This window comes from Manis javanica, chromosome 5 (assembly GCF_040802235.1).
Source record: "Manis javanica isolate MJ-LG chromosome 5, MJ_LKY, whole genome shotgun sequence".
NCBI classification, from domain to species: domain Eukaryota; kingdom Metazoa; phylum Chordata; class Mammalia; order Pholidota; family Manidae; genus Manis; species Manis javanica.
Genome location: NC_133160.1, coordinates 112,927,954 through 112,946,361, shown reverse-complemented (window position 1 = coordinate 112,946,361; position 18,408 = coordinate 112,927,954). Strand labels below are relative to the sequence as shown.

General features: G+C 37.5%; 1 protein-coding gene across 19 annotated transcripts in view; it reads left to right on the top strand.

The window, feature by feature from the left end:
- Nucleotides 1-18,408, top strand: part of ART3 (ADP-ribosyltransferase 3 (inactive)) — a 130,383-nt gene that overhangs the window by 80,983 nt on the left and 30,992 nt on the right. For 17 of the 19 annotated variants that reach the window (XM_073237459.1, XM_073237460.1, XM_073237455.1 and 14 more), the window contains exons 1-2: nucleotides 11,790-11,940; nucleotides 13,119-13,196. In XM_073237459.1, coding sequence (XP_073093560.1) covers nucleotides 11,860-11,940; nucleotides 13,119-13,196 — 159 coding nt within the window. In that variant the 5' untranslated portion in view covers nucleotides 11,790-11,859. Of the gene's footprint in view, nucleotides 1-11,789; nucleotides 11,941-13,118; nucleotides 13,197-18,408 lie in introns of those variants that run through there. The other 2 variants (XM_073237449.1, XM_073237450.1) reach the window with 1 other exon arrangement.

Here is an 18,408-nt window from a genome sequence, read left to right as displayed (position 1 = left end):
GTTGGAGTTCCAATTGTTGAAGGGCACAATGGAGGGTATTAAAAGCAGATTGGATATGGTGGAGGAGACAATAAATGAAATAGAAACTAGAGAGGAGGAATACAAAGAAGCTGAGGCACAGAGAGAAAAAAGGATCTTTAAGAATGAAAGAATACTGAGAGAACTGTGTGACCAATCCAAAAGGAACAATATTCACATTATAGGGGTACCAGAAGAAGGAGAGAGAGAAAAAGGGATAGAAAGTGTCTTTGAGGAGGTAATTGCTGAAAACTTCCCCAATCTAGGGAAGGAGATAGTCTCTCAAGCCATGGAGGTGCACAGATCTCCCAACACAAGGGGCCCAAGGAAGACAACACCAAGACATATAGTAATAAAATTGGACAAGGATAAGGACAGACTATTAAAAGCAGCCAGAGAGAGAAATAAGGTCACATACAAAGGAAAGCCCATCAGGCTAACATCAGACTTCTCAGCATAAATCTTACAGGCCAGAAGGGAGTGGCATGATGTATTTAATGCAATGAAGCAGAAGGGCCTGGAATCAAGATTATGTTACCTGGCAAGATTATCATTTAAATTTGAAGGAGATATTAAACAATTCCCAGATAAGCAAAAGCCGAGAGAATTTACCTCCCACAAACCATCTCTACAGTCTATTTTGGAGGGACTGCTATAGATGGAAGTGTTCCTAAAGTTTAATAGCTGTTACCACAGGTAATAAAACCACAGGAAAGAAAGTACAACAGCCATTCAGTAAACAAATGCAAAATTAATTTAACTATCCCCAAAATCAATCAAGGGACAGACAAAGAGTACAGAATATGATACCTAATATATAAAGAATGGAGGAGGAAGAAAAAGGAGGAGAAAGGAAAAGAACCTTTGATTGTGTTGGTAACAGCATATTAAGTGAGTTAAGTTAGACTCTTACATAGTAAGGAAGGTAACCTTGAACATTTGGTAACCATGAATCTAAAGTCTGCAATGGCAATAAGTACATACCTATCGATAATCACCCTAAATGTAAATGAACTGAATGCACCAATCAAAAGACACAGAGTCACTGAATGGATAAAAAAACAAGAGCCATCTATATGATGCTGACAACAGACTCACTTTAAACCCAAAGACATACACAGACAAAAAGTGAAGGGATGGCACCGTTGCAGGGGGGCCATCAGGTGAGAAATTGGGGATCAACAGTGGTGAGGCTTAGAACCTCACCCCCACTGTTTTGAGAGAAATCTGCATCCATGGATGTTTTAAGGCCCTTGTCTAGCTTGGATTAACACACAGTCTACAGGCACACACCTGATCATCTACAATTGCTCTCTTACAACACTAAACTATGTTTTCTACCTTTATCTTGCATCTACCTACCACTTCAGCATTTTATTAAAAATAAAAATAAAAATAATAATAAAGGGAAAAATGTGGGATCCACATATAAATCAAGTATAAAAATCAAAGGAATATTCATATCTGACCTGATTGTTTATAATTCATAATGCGTGATCAAAACTGAAAGTTTCTGTGATGAATGCCCTTGTACTGTTCACCATGTAAGAACTTATTCACTATGTAAGAACTTGTTCACCATGTAAGAACTTGTTCGTGATGCTTCAGAAGATTGGAGACTGACGAGAATTAGGCTTGAGATGGATTAATGATTGTGCATTGAGCATTGACCCCCCTATACAGAATTTTATTGTTGTTAACAACCATTTGATCAATAAATATTAGAGAGGCCCTCTCAAAAAAAAAAAGTGAAGGGATGGAAAAAGATATTTCATGCAACTAATAGATAGAAAAAAGCAGGAGTTTCAGTACTTGTATCAGACAAAATAGATTTCAAAACCAAGAGAGTCACAAGAGATAAAGAAGTACATTACATAATGATAAAGGGGTCAATCCAATAAGAAGATATAACCATTATAAATATCTATGCTCCCAACACAGGAGCACCTACATATGTGAAACAAATACTAACTAAATTAAAAGGGGAAACAGAATACAATGCATTTATTCTAGGAGACTTCAACACTCCACTCACTCTGAAGGGACAGATCAAGCAGACAGAAAATAAGCAAGGAGACAGAGGCACTGAACAACACATTAGAACAGATGGACCTTACAGACATCTACAGAACTCTACACCCAAAAGCAGCAGAATACACCTTCTCAAGTGCACATGGAACATTTTCAAGAATAGATCATATACTAGGCCACAAAAAGAGCCTCATTAAATTCAAAAAGATTGAAATTGTACCAACCAGTTTCTCAGCCCACAAAGGTATGTAACTAGAAATAAATTACCCAAAGAAAATGAAAAATCCCACAAACACATGGAGGCTTCACAACATGCTCCTAAATAACCAATGGATCAAAGACCAAATAAAAACAGAGATTAAGCAATATATGGAAACAAATGACAACAATAATTCAACACCACAAAATCTGTGGGACACAGCCAAGGCCGTGCTAAGAAGAAAGTATATTGCAGTACAGGTCTACCTCAGGAAAGAAGAACAATCCCATATAAGTAGTCTAAACTCAAAACTAATGAAAGTAGAAAGGAAGAAAAAATGAGGCCTAAAGTCAGTAGAAGGTGGGACATAATAAAGATTAGAGCAGAGATAAATAAAATTGAGAAGAATCAGTGAGAGCAAGAGCTGGTTCTTCAAGAAAATAAACAAAATAGATACAACTCTAGCCAGACTTATCAAGAAAAAAAGAGAGTCTACACACATAAACAAAATCAGAAATGAGAAAGGAAAAATCACTACAGACATCACAGAAATACAAAGAATTATGAGAGAATAATGTGAAAAATTATATGCTAACAAACTGAATAACCTAGAAGAAATGGATTTTCTAGAAAAATGCAATGTTCCAAGGCTGACCAAGGAAGAAACAGAAAATCTGAATAGACCAATTACCACCTACAAAATTGAACTGGTAGTCAAAAACCTACCTAAGAACAAAATCCCAGGACCAGATGTCTTTACCACTGAATTTTATCAAACATTTAGTGAAGACCTAATACCATCTTCCTTAAAGTTTTCTAAAGAGTAGAAGAAGAGGGAATACTTCTAAATTCATTCTATGAGGCCATCATCACTCTAATATCAAGACCAGGCAAAGACACCACAAAAAAAGAAAAGAAAATTACAGACCTATATCCCTGATGAACATAGATGCAAAAATACTCAACAAAGTATTAGCAAACCGAATTCATAAATACATAAAAAATATCATCCATTATGATCAAGTAGGATTTATTCCACGGATGCAAGGATGGTACAACATTCAAAAATCCATCAACATCATCCACTTCATCAACAAAAAGAAGGACAAAAACCACATGATCATCTCCATAGATGTTGAAAAAGCATTCAACAAAATTCAACATCCATTTATGATAAAAACTCTCAACAAAATGGGTATAGAAGGCAAGTACGTCAACATAATAAAGACCATATATGACAAACCCACGGCCAAAACTATACTTAACAGCATGAAGCTGAAAGCATTTCCTTTAAGATGGGGAACAAGACAAGGATGCCCACTCTCTCCACTTCTATTCAACATAGTTCTGAAGGTCCTAGCCATGGCAATCAGACAACACAAAGAAATAAAAGGCATCCAGATTGGCAAGGAAGAAGTGAAAGTGTCCCTGCATGCAGACGACATGATATTGTACATAAAAAACCCTTAGGAGTCCATTACAAAACTACTAGATCTAATATCTGAATTCAGCAAAGTTGCAGGATACAAAATTAATACACAGAAATCTGTGGCATTCCTATACACTAACAAGGAACTAGCAGAGAGAGAAATCAGAAAAACAATTCCATTCACAACTGCATCAAAAAGAATAAAATACCTAGGAATAAACCTAACCAAGGAAGTGAAAGATCTATACTCTGAAAATTACAAGACACTCATGAGAGAAATTTAAGAAGATACCAATAAATGGAAACACATCCCATGCTCATGGATAGGAAGAACTAATATTGTCAGAATGGCCATCCTGCCTAAAGCAATCTATAGACTCAATGCAATTCCTATCAAAATACCAACAGCATTCTTCAACGAACTAGAGAAAATTGTCCTAAAATTCATATGGAACCACAAAAGACCTCAAATAGCCAAAGCAATCCTGAGAAGGAAGAATAAAGCAGGGGGAATTACACTCCCCAACTTCGAGCTCTACTACAAAGCCACAGTAATCAAGACAATTTGGTACTGGCACAAGAACAGACCCATAGACCAGTGGAACAGACTAGAGAGCCCTGATATAAACCAAACCATATATGGTCAATTAATATAGGATAAAGGGGCCATGGACATACAATGGGGAAATGACAGCCTCTTCAACAACTGGTGTTGGCAAAACTGGAAAGCTACACGCAAGAGAATGAAACTGGATTATTGTTTAACCCCATACACAAAGTAAACTCAAAATGCATTAAAGACTTGAAAGTAAGTCATGAAACCATAAAACTCTTAGAAGACAACATAGGCAAACATCTCTTGAATATAAACATGAGCAACTTCTTCCTGAATGCATCTCCTTGAGCAAGGGAAACAAAAGCAAAAATGAACTCATGGGACTACATCAAACTAAAAAGTTTCCATACAGCAAAGGACACCATCAACAGAATAAAATGGCATCCTACAGTATGGGAGAATATATTTGTAAATGACGTATCTGACAAGGGATTAACATACAATATATATAAAGAACTTACATGCCTCAACACCCAAAAAGCAAATAACGTGATTAACAAATGGGCACAGGATATGAAGGGACAGTTCTCCAAAGAAAAAAATTCAGATGGCCTACAGATACATAAAAAGATGCTCCACATCACTAATCATCAGGGAAATGCAAATTAAAATCATGATGAGATATCAACTCATACCAGTAAGGATGGCCAGCATCGAAAAGCCTAAGAACAACAAATGCTGGCAAGGATGTGGAGAAAGGGAAACCCTCCTACACTGCTGGTGGGAATGTAAGCTAGTTCAACCATTGTGGAAAGCAATATGGAGGTTCCTCAAAAAACTAAAAATAGAAATACCATTTGACCCAGGAATCCCACTGTTTGGAATTTACCCAAAGAGTACAACTTCTCAGATTCAAAAAGACATATGCACCGCTATGTTTATCACAGCACTTTTTACAATAGCCAAGATATGGAAGCAACCTAAGTGTCCACCTGTAGATGAATGGATAAAGAAGATGTGATACAGATACACAATAGAATACTATTCAGCCATAAGAAAGAAAGAAATCCTACCATTTGCAGCAGCATGGATGGAGCTGGAGGACATTATGCTCAGTGAAATAAGCCAGGCAGAGAAAGACAAATGCCAAATGATTTCCCTCATTTGTGGAGTATAACAATGAAGCAAAAGTGAGGGAACAAAATGGCAGCAGACTCAGAAACTCCAAGAATGAACTAGTGGTTTCCAGAGGGGAGGGGTGTGGGAAGGCCGGTGGGGAGGGAGGGAGAAGGGTTTGAGGGGTATTATGTTTAGTACACATGGTGTGGGGGTTCACAGGGAGAACAGTGTAGCACAGAGAAGGCGGATAGTGGATCTGTGGCATCTTGCTGCACTGATGGACAGTGACTGCAATGGGGAATGGGTGGGGACTTGATAATATGGGTAAATGTAGTAACCACATTGTTTTTTCATGTGAAATCTTCATAAGAGTGTATATCAATCATACCTTAATTAAAAAATTCAAAAAAATAAGAAATAAATATAATAAATAAAAATAAGTTAGATCATGCCATACCTCTGCTCAAACCTCATAGTATGTTCCCTTTCTTTTAGGGTAAATGCCAGCAAACATTCTTACACTGGCCTACAATGACTTACACTGTCTTCTCACCACCTCCTTTACGTCACTGACCTTATCTCCTTCTACTGTTCTCTTACCTACTACTCTTCTGTTCCAGTTAATATTGGCCTCATACTCCCTCTGACTGATCACTCTTCCACTATAACCTTCATGGTTCAATCTTCTTCAAGTCTTTGCTCAAGTATTATCTTTTCAGTGAGTCTTTCCTAACCATCCAATTTAATTTGCAAACTCTTCTAGGATCTGGAAAGATAGGAGCAACAGGGAGAATCTTTACTGTCTGCTTTTTTTTCCCAATTGAATTAATCTTTATTTTTATTTTTTATTATTTTTATTTTGGTATCATTAATATACAATTACATGAGCAACATTGTGGTTATTAGATTCCCACCATTATCAAGTCCCCACCACATACCCCATTACAGTCACTGTCCATCAGCATAGTAAGATGCTGTAGAATCATTGCTTGTCTTCTCTGTACTATACTGCCTTCCCCGTGCCCCTGCTACATTATGTGTGCTAATCGTAATGCCCCTTATTCCCCTTCTCCCTCCCTTCCCCCCACCCTCCACAGTCCCTTTCCCTTTGGCAACTGTTAGTTCATTTTTGGGTTCTGTGAGTCTGTTGCTGTTTTGTTCCTTCAGTTTTTGCTTTGTTCTTATGCTCCACAGATGAGTGAAATAATTTGGTACTTGTCTTTCTCCACCTGGCTTATTTCACTGAGCATAACACCCTCTAGCTCCATCCATGTTGTTGCAAATAGTAGGATTTGTTTTCTTCTTATGGCTGAATAGTATTCCATTATGTATATGTACCATGTCATCTTTATCCATTCATCTACTGATGGACACTTAGGTTGCTTCCATTTCCTTGCTATTGTAAATAGTGCTGCGATAAACATAGGGGTGCATATGTCTTTTGCAAACTGGGATGATGCATTCTTAGAGTAAATTCCTAGGAGTGAAAATCCTGGGTCAAATGGTATTTCTATTTTGAGTTTTTTGAGAAACCTCCGTACTGCTTTCCACAATGGTTGAACTAGTTTACATTCCTACCAGTAGTGTAGGAGGGTTCCCCTTTCTCCACATCCTCACCAACATTTGTTGTTCCTTACTGTCTGCTTTTTAATACTTATGTTTAATTTTTTTGCATGATGTGAGTGTATTGACAATTCAAAAATATAAATAAAAGAGGGCTTTGAAATAAAGAAATTGTAATCTCTCCATGCATTCACAATCTCCTCTGTAGTACTTTTTAATAAAAACTGCAGTGCTTACTGTTTTCTAATATACTTACATAATTTACTTATATGAGTTGTTACTCTTCCTACAATAATATAAATTTGACAAGGGTGAGATACTTATCTATTTTGTTCACTGATGTGCCTAAAGCAGTGTCTGGAACATGGTGTAGACTCAAGTATTTGTTGAATGAATGGATGGATGAAATCATGAGTTAAAAACTGGAGGTCCAGTTCAGTGTGGTGATGTAGAAAGATCCTGAACTCATCTCCTCCTGTGGACACACCAGATCTCTGCATGGAACAGTTTCCTCTAAAAAAAAACCCCTTAAAACTGGTAGAACAACCACTTCACATTGGGCAAATGAGAGGGAAACATCAGAGCAGGTAGAAAAGGCTGGGATACAATTTCACCATAAACCCCATCCCTGGCATTGCAGCCCACAATTAAGAGAACTCAAAACCTGGAGCTTCCCTCTGAGGAACAAAGGGTTCATACCACATGTCAGCAGCCTCATTTTTAAGATTTCCACCTGAAAGACAAGCCCTCCAAATTTTTGGTTTTGAAGAGCAGTGAGTCTTTTGCCCAACAGATCCATGGGGCTGTGGTAAACAGAGGTATACCTCTTAACAGACCTCTGCGCAGACACCAGCTCCAGAGTGCAATGCAGAAGCAGTTTTCTGAAAAGCACCCAGATGTTATGTGAAAAAGATGTATTTGCTCATCTTAAAGTGTTGGTCTGAGATGCAGGGGCCTGCTAGTATATGTTCCAGGGATGGAAGCTCTGGGCTTCAAATAAAGTGGGTATAGAGGGAATGCATTGCAACTTGATAAAGGCCATATATGACAGATCCACAGCCAACATCATACTCAGTGGTGTAAACTAAGAACTTTTCCTTTAAGGAACAAGACAAGGATGCCCACTCTCACCACTTTTATTCAACATAGTATTGGAAGTCCTGGCCAGGGCAGTTATCAAAGAAAAGAAATAAATCCATCCAGATTGGAAAGGAATAAGTAAAGTTGTCACTATTTGCAGATGACATATATAGACCATGATAATTATGCCACCAGAAAAACCCAAAAACAAACCTATTAGAATATATGAATCCAGTAATGTTGAAGGATACAAAATTAGTTTACAGAAATCTGTGTCATTTCTATACACTAATAATGACTTAGAGAAAGCCCATATATGACTGCATCAAAAAGGACACAATACCTAGGAATAAATTTAACCAAGGAGGTGAAAGCTCTGTACACTAAACACTACAAGACACTGATGAAAGAAATTGCAGAAGACACAAATAAATATAAAGATATTCCATGTTTATGGACTGGATGAATTAATATCTTTGAACTATCCCATATAATGCAAAGCAGTCTACAGATTCAACACAATCCCTACCAAAATTCCAAAGGCGTTTTTCACAGAAATAGAACAATCCTAAAATTTGTATAGAACCACAAAAGACCCCACATAGCCAACCCAATCTTAAGAAAGAAGAACAAAGCCAGATGTATCACAATCCCTGGTTCCAAACTATATTACAAAGCTATAATAATCAAAACAGTATGATACTGACATTAAACAAACAGATCAATGGAACAGAACTGGCCAGAAATAAACTTCTGCTAGTATGATAAAATTTACAACAAAGGAACTAAGATTATACAACAAAGAAGGATAGTCTCTTCAATAAATGGTGGTGTTGGAAACTGGATAGCTACATGTAAAAGAATGAAACTCAATTACTGCCTTACACCATACACATAAAAAAAGACATGAATGTAAGACCTGAGACCATAAAGCTCCTAGAAGAAAACATAGGCTGTAAGTTCCTTGCCATGAGTCATGGCCATGAGCTTTTGAGTCTGACTCCAAAAGTAAAGGCAACAAAACAAAAATAAACAAGTGGAACTACAACAAACTAAAAAATTTCTGTACAGCAAAGGAAATCATCAACAAAATGGAAAGGCAACCTAGTATATGGAAGAAAATATTTTCAAATCATATATCTGGAGTTAATATCTAAAATACATAAAGGACTCATATAGTTCAATGACAAAAAACAAACAATCTAATTAAAAAATGAGCAGAGGATTTGAATTGACATTTTTTCCAAAGAAAGACATGCAGAAGGTCAGCAGGTACATGAAGGGATGCTCAACATCACTGATCGTCAGGGAAATGTGAATGAGAACCACGATAAGATATCACCTTACACCTCTTAGAATGGCTATAATAAAAAAGACAAGAAATAATACGTGGTGAAGAGGATGTAGAAAAAAGGGAACCCTTGTGCACTGTTTGTGGGAATATAAATTGGTACAACCACTAAACAAAACAGTATGGGGATTGCCAAAAATTTAAAAGTGGAATTACCATATGATCCAGCAGTTCTAAGTATTTATCTGAAGAAAATGAGAACACTTAACTGCAAGAGACAGGCGCACCCCCATGTTTACTGCAGCAGCATCTACAGTAGCCAAGATATGGAAACAACCTAAAAGTCTTTGATGAATGAATGAATAAAGAAAATGTGAAATATATATAGACATACACACACTGGAATGTTATTAGTCCATTAAAAAAATGAAATGTTGACATTTGCAACAATATGGAGGGACTTGGGGACATTATACTAAGGAAAGTAAATCAGACAAATACCTCTTACTTCACTTACATGTGGAATCTAAAAACAACAACAAAAAAACAAGCTCATAGATTCATAGATACAGATGATAGATAGACTGGTGGCTGCCAAATGGCAGATGGTGGAGGGAGTCAAAAGGGGCAAACTTACAGTTATAAAATAAATAAGTCATGGGGATATAATGTACAGTATGGATACTATAGTTAATAATACCATACTGCATATTTGAACGTTGCTAAGAGAAAAAGTCTTAAATTTTCTCATCACCAAAATAAATTGTGTATATGTATGGTGATAGAAGTCAACTAGACTTATCATGGTGACCATTTCTCAATAAACACAAATATTGAATCATTCTTTTGTACACCTGCAACTAATATAATGTATGTTAATTTTACCTCAATTTAAAAAAGTTAACTGGAAGGAAACAGTAATGGATCAAAAACATTGGGAATAAACAAGGCCAAACTTGCCTTGAATTGCATGCAGCTAAATTCTTCTTGTTAGACTCCGTATTTTGTGTGACATGTGGATGAATCTGGTAGGCTTTTAGAGGGCCAAAGGCAGGAAAACCCCACTACTGCATTCCTTGTAGACCCACATGCCTGGGACTTAAAAGCAGGTCATAGTGTGTATAAGGTCTGAAACCATGTGTAAATCCTTTTTTGCTTTTCTAACCAACTCCTTTTTTTTAAATGATACTATTCTTGAGAGTCTGTCCACTACTGTATTTAATCATAAATTGCTTAGCTAATGAGGTGGGAAGGAGTTAGGAGAGGTTGAAGAGTCTGAAGAGTAGAGATGGGTTTAATAAAAGTGGATGCACTTCATGATAAAATGTTCCAGTGAGTAATTATGTATGTACACACACACACACACAGGGAAGCACATGTAAGTATATAGCTTAGTGAATTTTCACAAACCAAATACATCAGTGTAATTAACACCCACAACCAAAAACAGAACTTAGCATCCCAGAGGCTCCCTTTGTGCCTCTTCCAGTTGATACGTCCCACTCGGAGTAACCACTCTTCTGGCATCTAATGCCATAGATTTGCTTTGCTTGATTTTGTACTCCATATAAATTAAATCATGTAGTATATACATTTTGTGTCTCTTCTTTTGCTCAATACTTTTTTGAGACTTACCCACAATTTGGTTAGAACTTACTCATTTTCAATGCTATATAAAATTCCATTGTATGGTTGCTCATGTGAAACCTTCTTAAGATTGTGTATCAATGATTGCTAGGCATTTGCGTGGTTTCCAGGTTTTGGCTATTATGAATAGTGCTACAATCTAATACATTCTATTATTTTGATGTACATTTACATAATATGTTCTAGTGTTTTGATGTGCATATGTATGAATTTCCTAGGACATTTCATGTTTCTATCCATGATTTCTGGTGAACTTGAACCCCGCACTTGTTTGCTGAACTGTTACTCAGCCTTGCAGTCAGTGTATTGACTCCGCATCCCTTATACCGGTGAGAGCTGGAGTTGCAGGTATTCCCAGATCCCTCCCTTCTTAGTGTTCTCACTGGGCTTTGTCTGCTCTTCAGATTCTTCACATGTATTCTGGCTAAGTATGCACATTCATGTTTTTTCTTAGACTGTGTGCTTTTCGATACCTTGTTTTACCTGCTGTGTATCCCAGCTGCTGGCACAATCCCTGAAATACAGTAAGCTGGGTGAGTGAATGGCGAGAGCTGTCACCCTGCCAGCAGTTAGCACAGCAAGTCCCTTAGCTATGTGCACCATGAAGCTCAGGTAAAGTCCTTGCTTTAGTCTGCCATCTCAGAGTCAAAGGGTTAGGAATGGGAACTGATTGCTCTGTGAGAAGCCCAGAGCTGAGGGCTCAGAACTGAACATGCTGTGTGGTCAGAGGGAAGTGCTGTGGCTTTACAGGCCTCTTGGTGATTTCATGTGCTAACAGCAATGATTCCAAGGGATAGCGTGGGGGCCAGATATAAATAGCAGAACACAAATGGGGTAATGTGCCACTGCCAAGCTACTGCTGGGGGTGTTTATAAAAAGAAAAGCATTCCCTTCTCTGCTCTCACTGTCAACAACCTCCTGAAGACATGCTTACCACAACTGAGAGAGTGGGGAAACAGTTTGAGACCTGGCATCATTTAAACCTCCTCCACAGGCAGAAAAACCAGGTAAATATTTTGACTTACTTACAATTAGACTACAAAAGTGAAGAATTTTCAAGAAAACCCTGATTCAGAGCTTGCTTGGCACATGCTGCCTTGTACAATTATCTGTTAAGTATTGAATTCCAAATCTTTTTAGAGAGGGAAGTTTAACACAAAAATGCCATTTTGGTACTATATTTTAATATCTCTCATGAAAGGCACTGTTCCTGAAGAAAGGTGGGAATCTGGGTCAAGGGAAGACTACCTCCTTTCCCCTCTACTGTTCATTCCCATTTTCAAATGCCAGAATACAGTGTTTGGTAAGATCAAATAGAGATTTTAGTTCAGTTCCAGTAATGTCAGCTTTGTTGTAGGTATGTGGAAGGGATCAACCTTTAATTGATTCCATTAATGGCTCTGGGACAGCTTCAGCCCTTGAGAGCCTCTTTCCCTCTTGTTTACTCCTTTCAGCCTCAAACATCGGGATGAATACCGGGCCTCCAGACAATAATGTTGTATAATGTTATTTCAATAGCTGCCTAACCAGTTCTTTGTTATCCCCATTCCTACTGTCAGAAAGTTATGCAGGACATTTGTTTTATTCTTGGGCTTCTCTTGAATGTGAATATTTGGGGGAAGGAAGCCCTCTAGGATGACCTGGTTTATACCACTCCTGCCTTTATCATCTCCTCCAACCTGTCCAAATGGCCTGAGTCATGACTTGGTTTACAAAAAGGGTAGAAGAATGGGTGATGTGCATGGAAATAACTCCTCGAGAATTATTGGAAACTAGGAGATAGGGGACCAATTTGAAATGGTTGCTTTTTAGTTTGTGTTATTTCCTGTGTATATTGAGGGGAAATTGAGATAGGAAGAAAAGATGACTACTAGAAAATATGACTACTAGTGACAGTGAGTGGAGAAACAAGTCTGGGGAAGAATGGAAATGGATAGATTTAATCTTAGCAAATTGCTGAAGTTCTGTGAGCTTTTGTTTCCTCATCAGTAGAATGAGGGTATTAGACCACCAAATAAAATCTAATGGCCCTTCCAGCCATAGGAAATTTATTGATAATCACTTCCTGACCATCATGATACCCGCTCTCACTCAATGTGAAAATACATATAGCGTGTTATCCTACTCTACTTCCCTAAACCTCTTTTTTAGTCTGCTAACTTGCAATTTCTTCCTTTTAATTTAGAAGAGAAAAATGAAGACAGGTCATTCTGATAAGGTCGCCATGCTGCTAGCAGCTGTGATTCTAATGGACATCTTCCAGGTAATGTTGGGAATGGGAAGCATGTGGTCTTTGGAATAGGAGCTCTTGATATAATTTTTTCTGAGGTATGTGTGTGGGTTGATGCTGGCAACGAGAGCAGATGAATAGGTAAATCCACTTCTTACAAGTAGCTTTCATCTTTTTGTTTTATGTATTTGATACATGTTAACTGTAGAAACTTGAAAAATTAAAATTAAGCAAAAAGGAGAAAGTAAAAATCATCAATCCACAATCTTTCCACTCAGAGGGAGACTCTTAATCTGTGGTTATATAGTGTTCTCTGCTTTTTTCCGTGTGTGTGTTTTTAATTTACAAAAATGGGTTCACACTATACAGAGTATTTTTTTATCTTGCTTTTAAATTTAACACTGTGCTACAAGTGTTCCTCCAGTCATTAGATATTCTTAAAATATCTATTTTCCTGCAAATAAGATGACACTGCAGTGTTCAGCTACCTGTTTTCTATTAAACTATGTAATGACCATTTTCACACATTCAGCATTTTTTTCTGATAGAACTTCTATGAGTTTTATTTATTGTAACATATGTAAAATAGAAGTCAGGTATATCACTTGTTTTTTTTTCCTCTCTCCTTGTTAGTTATATCATCACTACTGGGTTAGTATTGTCCACTGATTTGAAGTGTTTTCTTAAACTACATTAAATTCTTACAATTAAATATGCTTTTGAATTTAATATCCTAGAATGTCTCTAGAATCATTATGTATTCTGTTGCCTGTACTGCAGTTTGATTTTTGTTTACATTGAGGTATAATTCACATATAAAAATTCACTATTTTAAAGTGCATAATTCAGTGGTTTTGTACATCCACTATGTTGTGCAACCATCACCACTATGTCATTACAGAACATTCCCATCACCTCAAAAAGAAACCCTGTAGCTATCAACAGGGAGCCCCAATTGCCTCTTTCCTGCATTCCCTGATAATCACTAATCTATTTTCTGTCCTTGTGGATTTGCCTATTCTAGATATTTCATCTGAATGGAACCATACAACATCTGGCCTTCTGTGTAGCTTCTTTCACTTAGCATTTTCACTTAGTCGTTTTCAAGACTCACCCATGTTGGAGCATTTATTAGTACTTCATCCTTTTTTCTTTTTTTTAATTAAGGTATCAATATACAATCTTATGAAGGTTTCACATGAGCAACTTTGAATTGACAATGTTTTAAGCACTTAATATGTTAATACATTTAATGTTCATGACAAAACTAAGTATGTATAATTACAATCTCTATTTACACAGGAGAAAACCTAAGGCACCCTTAAGTTTAAGAAATATCCCAAAATCAAAAAGTCAGTCAGAGCAAATAGCCTCTTGCCTACATTCTTTTTTTTTTTTGAGAGGGCATCTCTCATATTTATTGATCAAATGGTTGTTAACAACAATAAAATTCTGTATAGGGGACTCAATGCACAGTCATTAATCAACCCCAAGCCTGTATCTCAACAGTCTCCAATCTTCTGAAGCATAACAAACAAGTTCTTACATGGTGAACAAGGTCTTACATAATGAACAAGTTCTTACATGGTGAACAGTGCAAGGGCAGTCATATCACAGAAACTTCGGTTTTGATCATGCATCATGAACTATAAACAATCAAGTCAGATATGATTATTCGTTTGATTTTTATACTTGACTTATATGTGAATCCCACATTTCTCCCTTATTATTATTATCATCATTTTTTTAAAATAAAATGCTGAAGTGGTTCTTGCCTACATTCTTACATTCTTCGCCACTCCAAAATTGTAATACAGGTTTCAAGGTTTGCTTAGAGTCTGTTCTTTTTTTTCCTCTCTTAATATGGTGATCATGTCACACATTTAGCTATATATCTTCATCCCCATAAATTTTTTTGTTATCATTAATCTACAATTACATGAGGAACATTATGTTTACTAGACTCCCCCCATCACCAAGTCCCCCCCACATACCCCTTCACAGTCACTGTCCATCAATGTAGTAAGATGCTATAGAATCACTACTTGTCTTCTCTGTGTTGTACAGCCCTCCCCGTGCCCCTCCCCACATTATGTCTGCTAATAGTAATGACCCCCCTTTTTTCCCCCCTTATCCCTCTGTTCCCACCCATCCTCCCCAGTCCCTTTTCCTTTGGTAACTGTTAGTCCATTCTCGGGTTCTGTGAGTCTGCTGCTGTTTTGTTCTTTCAGTTTTTGCTTTGTTCTTATACTCCACAGATGAGTGAAATCATTTGGTACTTGTCTTTTTCCACCTGTCTTTTTTCACTGAGCATAATACCCTCTAGCTCCATCCATGTTGTTGCAAATGGTAGGATTTGTTTTCTTCTTATGGCCGAATAATATTCCATTGTGTATATGTACTACATCTTCATTATCCATTCATCTGCTGATGGACACTTAGGTTGCTTCCATTTCTTGGCTATTGTAAATGGTGCTGCGATAAACATAGAGGTACATATGTTTTTTCAAACTGGGCTGCTGCATTCTTAGGGTAAATTCCTAGAAGTAGAATTCCTGGGTCAAATGGTATTTCTATTTTTAGTTTTTTGAGGAACCTCCATACTGCTTTCCACAATGGTTGAACTAATTTACATTCCCACCAGCAGTGTAGGAGGGTTCCCCTTTCTCCCCAGCCTCGCCAACATTTGTTGTTGTTTGTCTTTTGGATGGTGGTGATCCTTACTGGTGTGAGGTGATATCTCATTGAGTTTCAATTTGCATTTCTCTGATGATGAGCAATGTGGAGCATCTTTTCATGTGCCTGTTGGCCGTCTGAATTTCTTCTTTGGAGAAGTGTCTGTTCAAATCCTGTGCCCATTTTTTAATTGGATTATTTGCTTTTTGTTTGTTGAGGTATGTGAGCTCTTTATATATTTTGGATGTCAACCTTTTATTGAATCTGTCATTTATGAATATGTTCTCCCATATTGTAGGATGCCTTTTTGTTCTATTGGTGGTGTTCTTTGCTGTACAGAGGCTTTTCAGCTTGATATAGTCCCAGTTGCTCATTTTTGCTTTTGTTTCCCTTGCCCGGGGAGATACGTTCATGAAGAAGTTGTTCATGTTACTTCATCTTTTTAAATTAAATAATATTCCATCATATGGTTATGCCACATTTTGTTTATCCATTCACTAATCGATGGACATTTGGGTTGATCCCACTTTTCAGCTCTTATAAATGAATAGTCCTGCTCTGAACTCTCATGTGCCAGTTTTTGTATGAACATGTTGTCAGTTCTCTTGGGTGTATATCTACGAGAACTGCTAAATCACATAGTACTTTATGTTTAGCTTTTTGAGCAACTGCCTGTTTTCCACAGAGGCTACACCATTTTACATTCCTGCCAGCAATATATGAAGGTTCAATTTCCCTACATCCTTGCCAACACTTGTCTGTTAACTTTTTTAAAATCATTATAGCCATCCTAATGGGTATGAAGTGGTTAGTTCACTGTGGTTTTGATTTGTATTTTTAATATCTTTTGCACAATGATTTTAATGTGTTTGTTCTATGAATGTTCCATATTCTGTTTAACCAATTTCCTTTCTTAACATTTAGGTCATGTCCATAGTTTTGTAATTAATTGTTTGGTAATTGAACTTATCAGTATGGGCTTTGTTTTAGTGTATAAATCAGGAGAAGAAAATATCAATCAGTGTGTTCACTTAGCCTTTTGTACCTGTCCCTTAGTGTCCATTTAGTTGTCCCTGAATGGTCCTTACATTTGTGAGCTTTTGCATTGCTCGAGGTACTCACTGTGCAGAACACACAATCATGATGTCCTTGGGCCAGACAGACTTGATGTCTAAAATTGGACATGTGGAGAGTGGTTAGAGGCACAGTGAGAGGACAGGAACATATTGGCTCAACTCTGATATGATGTGAGGAATGTGGGAGGTGGTTTCAGGGTAGGATGTGTTATACTATGTTAAAGTCTTGAAGATAAGTAGGTATTAGTGCTCAAGATGCACTCTGGTACATTCTGTGCTGCAGAGGAAAGTGCATTTCTTGGCCAGGAGACAGCAGTGATTCGATCTCCTGAGGCTCAAATTCACACTTCAGGGAACTGACCTACAGACCCAGGAGGTCAGGGGTCTCAATGACTTCCCCAAATTACCGGCAAAATATTCTGTGGCTGGTAATCAGGGCAGTTTCTGATGCTGGCACCATTCCTTCACTTGTGAAATGGTGGCATGAATTGTCTGTCCAGGCTTTCACAAAGGTTGTTATGAGGGCAAAATTAAATTCTTTAAAAAATGCTATGTAATTATCAGAGATCTTCATCATTGGAAAGAGAACATTTTGATTATGAGTACAGACTCTGGAGCCAGATTGCCTGGGCTCAAATGTCAATTTCGGGCAAGTTACTCAGTCTAATCTCTCTGTGTCTTCGACTAATAGTAGTACCTACCACATAGTGTTGCCATGATTAAATGAGTTAAGATGTATAAAGACCTAGTGCATGGTAAACAGAAAACTCTCTGGAGAAGTTTGTTAGGCCTTAGTGATGGAGTGCTCACAGGGGATTATTGAGAAGGAGATATTTAGGAAAACTTCATAAATGAATAGATGTTTTATGTAAGGACCAGGTTGTTGGGCCTTGTAGGCAGTGATTATAAGTTTGGTCTTAAGACTGTTAACATTTGAAGGTTCTTTAAGCAATTCAAGTGGAGTTATTAAGTTAGGCAGTTAATACACAGATCTAGCACTTACAGGATAGGTCAGAGGTATTTAGATGATAACTGAAACTATGGGCAGGTGTTAATTACCTACGGGTAGAGGGAAGAATTAGAAAATAAGTAACCTTGAGAAACTCCAACATTTGATGACCAACTAGAAGTTGTTGAATCTGCAAAGGAGTCTAAGAAGAAATGTTCCCTGAGTGGATGAAGGGGTTGGAAACTAGACTGAAGAGGCTTGAGATGTGAGTGGAAATGAGATGAAGGCAAGGACAGGCATCTCTTTCAGGAAGCTTGGGAGAGGAAGAGTGGTGGGAAGGCCATAGCTGGTGTGGTAAGTGGAATCAAGACTTACCCTGCTTTCTTACATTGGTTCTCTCTCTTCCTCTCCCTCTCCCCACCCCTCCCATACTCACACGCACACACACTTTTGAAGAATCATTCAAATGGAGCCTTCAAGTTTGAGAGCTCCTGGCTAAGTCTCTCTATAAAGTCTCCAACTGAGGTTGCAGCTTACTAGGACA